The sequence below is a fragment of the Colletotrichum abscissum genome (genome assembly GCF_030869225.1).
Source record: "Colletotrichum abscissum strain IMI 504890 chromosome Unknown Scaffold_188.1, whole genome shotgun sequence".
NCBI lineage: Eukaryota > Fungi > Ascomycota > Sordariomycetes > Glomerellales > Glomerellaceae > Colletotrichum > Colletotrichum abscissum.
In genome coordinates this window covers 915-6,592 of record NW_026850085.1, presented here as the reverse complement: position 1 = coordinate 6,592, position 5,678 = coordinate 915, and the positions used below count along the sequence as shown (strand labels likewise).

Here is a 5,678-nt window from a genome sequence, read left to right as displayed (position 1 = left end):
CATGAGCGGTAAGTGAATACGATCCCCGTTAGGCCTACAGCTCCTTTCGACTTTGATGTTACTGTTACGACTCTGTCTAGACAAACTACAGGGCCATCTCTTCTCGTCATGAGGCTGGCAGTCAATGGGACTGCTCTGAAGGCTCCCCGAAGCCTCCCTATTTTGCTAATGGGGCAGTGATGATAGTAACCGCGAACGCTTCCCAGATCTGCAGAAAAATGTCACTCGCCAACCCATCAGAACAAAGCACGAACAAGCTAGATTATCCAGCCAATATGCGCAAATCCTCGAACTCCCTTCTGTCCGTAACTCTATCATCAAACAGCCCGATAGATTCTACATTACCTGGCTGGAACCCCTTATCCACAGAATACAACAGCAGCTCGTATATCCCCCATGGTCTCCGGAGACACGGTGGCAGATTTTGGGCCAGCTGTGAGAAGGCGCCGGAAAGAAATATCGTCACGCCGCCGCCAGGTAAACGAGCGGATTTTCCAGCTGCAACTATTAAACCATCTACACTTGTAGCAGAGCGCGAGCCTGTACAAGTTTTGCTCTCGATAAGAGGCGACGTTGGGAACTATGTTCAAGGAGTTCGTAGCCAGCCTTCGCCCCAGGGAATCGGCCTTCCACCCGTCATTGACGGCTCGGTATCCGTCGCTGGCGGAGATAGCATCAAAAAGGGTTGGAGCGTCGATTTCTATGGCTCGTCTGATATTCGAGTAAGATACGGTCATGGAGTAGGATGGAAGGATCAAGAGGACGAGTTCATGACAGAAGGTTGGCCGCGGAAGTATGTATGCTGCGTTTGTTCCTTGAAATGGAAAGCCACGCCCATACCCGGAACTCTGTTCCTCGAGCAGGACAGGAAAGCCCTGCAAATAGTATGCGTTCAGTCGCCCTTTCCTGTTGAAATCGAGTCGCTTACAAGGAATACAGCCCGTTCCGCTGGATACCCAAAAGGATCCGGGGTTCACTCGACCGCAAGCGTCTGAGGTACGTCAGTGCGATGTTTGTGTGAGTGGAACGGAAAGCTGACAGAAACCTCGCTGCAGTTATACTACTATCTTGCTCATAAAACCACTCCAGCCGACTTTTGCATTCGCGGCTTATGCCAGACTTGCATCCCGGCTTCCTCACTTCCATCATCTCACTGCTGCCCACCCTCAGAGACAGACAAATCTCGACCAAAGGGAATATACCGGTGCATCATGGACAACTGTCGGTTTCTGACAGACAAACGACGGGACCTGAAGGTACAAAACCCTGTTCAGACGCACGACCTCCCGCTCTGGCTGACTCAATGCTAGACCCATCTGACCTCTTCGAGCATCCAGAGTCACAGGACTTTCCTAGACCACCTGTATGATCAGATTATACGTAGAGAGACTCTCAGTGCAGCAGAAAGAGAAATATCCTATCGATTGATGGTCTTGTTTAACGACCTGGACGCTCGTATGCAAAGGTCAATCAGCGAGCCTGCCAGCACGGTTCTACTCCCGGATCACATCAGTAGCCCCGCGGTTCCGCGAGAGCATATTGGATGGATATCGTACCTAGGTCTACGTGCCTCTGAGACATACCGCGCCTACTTCTTTGATGATATTTCAGGCCAACACTACTTCCGAGAGTACGATATGAGCGACGACGGTGCAATTGCGAGGCCGCGGATCGTTTCGCACAATACAGGCCGGCCTGTGAAGACCTCTAGGTTTCTTCTACCCTGAGGTATCGCATATATCTATCTAATGTACCTCGTCTGATTATCATTTCATTACCGTAGACATAGAGAATAATCCACCCAACCTTGAGGCTTCGACGTACCTGACCTCCACCCCTTCGGAGGGGAGGCGCATCTTGACAGTGCCAGACCTGGATATTTAGGAACCATCATCCACAAAGGCCGATGAGAAGCTAGAGTTTACAATTCTGGGGTACTGCTTTGGCAAGGCAGAAGAGGGTCTTCGCGAGGTTCTTGAGACTACAGGGTTGCTCAAAAACCCTCTTAACGGCGGGCATTACTTACTTTTGAAGGATGAACCATGATTCTGCTCGAACGAATGTCATGCCGACTGTCCTAAACTTTCTCACTTTGATGTCCGACTCTTCGTTAACTGCGGTCTACACGTAAAATGTACATCTGAATGAAAACTTGAACCCGAAAGTTTTCTCTTTAAACGCGACGAGAGGATGAAGCTATGGCGACTTGGATGGAGGGAGATCTTTCTGGTACGCTAAACACTTCCTCCCGGGCCCGTGGATATGACACTGGCGTCGAAGGAATCAATGTAGCAAAGAAATTATGAGAACTCCACTCACTGCATCGGTCGGATCGAGAGAGTTCTGGAACTGGTGCCCAAAACCAAACCGTTGACTCTCCACTGAAAATCCGCCAGTAAACAGAACTGCGTGGCTGCCGCGCGCATGGTGTTCACTCAGGGCTGCGCAGTAGAACACCAGCAGATCTTCGCCCAATGTAATCTCGGTATTCGTTGCCTCCCGGAGTTATTGTTCACACTCGAAGTGGCTTAGGTCGGTGAGTCGGGTAATGCGTATATGTACGTACTCCGAGCAAGACGGGGGTCATGGTGGCTTGCTGGCCTATCTTGTAGTAGCATTAGCTCCAGAAGCTCCGGCGGGGGTGTTTATGAGCCAAGTAACCGCCCATCAAAATCATCTACTTGGCAGGAGGTCTTAATTTCGTTTCTGGAAGTAGACTGGGGTAAAAATGGGAAGAAGGCTGGGAGACACAGCGGCGACGAGCATGCCGGTATCAGAAACCTGTTCGCGAGTATCCATGGTTGGAGCGATATGAAAAGCACCTAAGGGTTTGAGAAACACTTTCAAGGCCAGACTGGCCAGCATCCTCAGACTGCTGGACTCATTCAATGTGAAACTTACATTATACCACTGGCGTTGAGAGTCCGGAATATATCACGGATACTGTTATTTCCGTCATCGTACCAAACTGAGAGAAACCCAGATTTGGGGGCCTAGGCATGTGCCTTGTAGATGACAATATCCCTGAATCCCCAGTTATCTGGACTGAGTGCCTCGTTACTACCAGCACCAACTGTTTCTCTCTGATTGGTTGGAGCCTCGGCGCCCTTGATATAAATAAGCAGCTTTTTCCTTGCCTCGGGACTTTTCTGGAAGTCGTACACGCCACAGGCTCCTCGATACGAAGGCGAAGTCTACCATGTCAGTAAGCTCTCAGCTCTCTATAACTACAATCTAATGATCTGCCAGGATTTGCCAGCGCTGCTGGAAACATAGAAGGAGGTCAGCTATGCAAAGAATGCGTACCTGCAGACGAACCACGAATTCAAAAAGTAAGTCGAGGTCTCAAGGACTCTTTGATCTTGTTTGTTATTCCTTCATGGTCTTGAGAAAGTAAGGACTCGAGTTGGACTAGCAACAAAAGCTTATTCATTCTTCTTAAGTATGCGATCAATGTTATAGGTCCAAGACGAAATGCAGCTCGGGATCGCCATATCAACACTTCCAAAAGCGAAGGATGGCATGCTCTTATCGAAGACAGCGTAGAGACCCCGTCAGATCACGGACTACCGGCCGCTTGAGGGCACTCTTGCCACGGTCCAATGATCACCCCGTATCTGTTGCAGCATCCGGAGGAGACACCCCGTTGCACACAAGATCCATGACTTTTGGTGTGGAGGTAAACCAATTCAAAAGCGAAGTCGGCCCAAGATGCCCAGGCCAAGAATACCAACTCGTCCCAGGACCCCAAGCGGCCGGCCACTCGAAACCACTCTTGTCACGGATGAATGCTCACTTGGCAGCTGATATAGCTTCTGAAGGGGACGCCGCGCTGCATCCAGAATTCGAATTTGGATGTAGAATGATCCATTGGGTGGTATTTCAACGATTTGACCCGGACGAATTAGTTTACAATGGTTTGCAGGAACGCTATTGTGTGCCCCTCGATCTTGTGGATGGTTTTGGAGACTCGATGCTTCAAGCTATGAAGCATTCACAACGCATGTGTTTGAAGCTAGGCTACAATCAAGACTATCACAATGCTCTGATGATGGCATTCCCAGCGTTCGTCATGTAAGTGAACTGTTGCCATTTGCCGAGCCAATCTAACTGAGAAATAGTCGAATCTATTACGTCGCTTACTTGGATTTCCGGCCTTTCAATCCTTTTACGCATCTGTGGAAGTCGGACTTGTACTCCGAAGCCAATGCCTCTCGCACTTATCATTGTTCAGAATGAATGCGTACATCCCCAGCCAGGATACCATGGCTGATGACGGAAACACGCTGCACGGCTGTCGCGCAAGTCTTCGCAACAGCGTCCCGTGTTGAGACAGTTTTGTCGCAGCTAAGTCCTGGCAACATGGCTCTGCCCGCCTATTGATCTCGCCGGCGATCCCCCGCTCTTTTGAGGGATGAAGACTGGTCAGTCGGGGCGGCTCGACATAGGCGGCCCCCGATTGTTTATCATGACTCCCTATAATACCACTTCTCCTTCATATACTCGTCCTTTCAATGTGTCTTAGGCTGTCTTTTGTCACTATTACAAGCATCTAAAGGCATACAAGCTGAGAAAGACCAGTTCTTTGGAGTCGTCAAGCAGTATATTTCACATTCCACTGGCCAACTTGACAGCGGGCTCCTGCTGTGTAGCTTCGACATATCTCGATATGTGACACTACTGATTCCTGTTCTTTCCCAAACTTTTAGTATCCCTGATTCTGCAATTGAGTCAATTTCCCTCCGCTTCCTTCTTTTCTGGCGGTTCACATTGAGCGAACCAAGAGGTGAGCGGCGGCTGATATCCGTCCGCTCGAAGTCCACCACCACAATACCTCCGCCCGCTACGCTGTCGTTGCGTAACATGTTGCGTAGCTCTACATCGCCATGAGGAACACCCAGTAAAGTGAGTTTCTTATGCGTCTGGGCAACTGCGTCAATGTCCGCATTGATTTGCTTTCTTAGTGGAGTCGAACAGAGAGGTTTTAGTCCAACTGAGAAACAAGACATGCTTGTTGACACTACTTTTCTAATCCAAGCAGACGAAAACATGTTCTCCCTGAATCGAGAGAAGTCGATCGTTCACCTCATTCTCATGGCGGACAGGGGTCAGACCTAACGTTTCAAAGCCTTTGGCAAAAAATGTATCCATGGAGGACGTCCTGACTTTGAAGGGCGAGCCGGTCGAGCCAGATAGACGAAGTGGTAAAACATCATAATCGCAACGACGGTATTTTGATAGTTGTGTACGAATGAATCGGAGGAGATACAGTCGGTTGGGGTGCTGATGGGTCACTAATCCAAGCAGCCATAGCGGCGTACAAGACAGACGATCTATATCGTTCATCTTTCTTGTTCATCTGCTTCCCTTGGCGATACTAGCGGCTTTCCTGTGCCTGTCTACTGTCCGAGCCCGCACTCGACTTCATGTGTGCCCTTTCGCCACTTAGAACTAACAGTATCGTCTCGCTGCTTTGCGTTGCTATCGGATCGCTTGCACCGAGACCGTGTATATAGCGGCGAACGCTTGAGACCTCGCCTACGTTGAAGTGTGTACGGATAGACGCGCGCTTCCTTGCCCTTGCGCACTGTTTCGGGCATGTGTCTTAGCACATCTACGTACTCCATAGCCCAGGTGTCAAGGCTCGGTTGGAAACGTGCGATAAAATCCAGAGGTGG

At 49.8% G+C, this 5,678-nt stretch overlaps 2 protein-coding genes across 2 annotated transcripts; both read left to right on the top strand.

Moving 5' to 3' along the window:
- Window positions 1-179: 179 nt before the first annotated feature.
- On the top strand, window positions 180-1,727 carry CABS01_16883 (uncharacterized protein; the record flags this gene model as incomplete). Its single annotated transcript, XM_060550212.1, has 4 exons — window positions 180-884; window positions 940-996; window positions 1,056-1,256; window positions 1,311-1,727. 4 exons carry the CDS (start codon window positions 180-182, stop codon window positions 1,725-1,727), a joined length of 1,380 nt encoding a protein of 459 aa, XP_060402130.1.
- A 1,790-nt stretch (window positions 1,728-3,517) lies between these two features.
- Window positions 3,518-4,239, top strand: CABS01_16882 (uncharacterized protein; the record flags this gene model as incomplete). Its single annotated transcript, XM_060550211.1, has 2 exons — window positions 3,518-4,074; window positions 4,122-4,239. 2 exons carry the CDS (start codon window positions 3,518-3,520, stop codon window positions 4,237-4,239), a joined length of 675 nt encoding a protein of 224 aa, XP_060402129.1.
- Window positions 4,240-5,678: the final 1,439 nt, after the last annotated feature.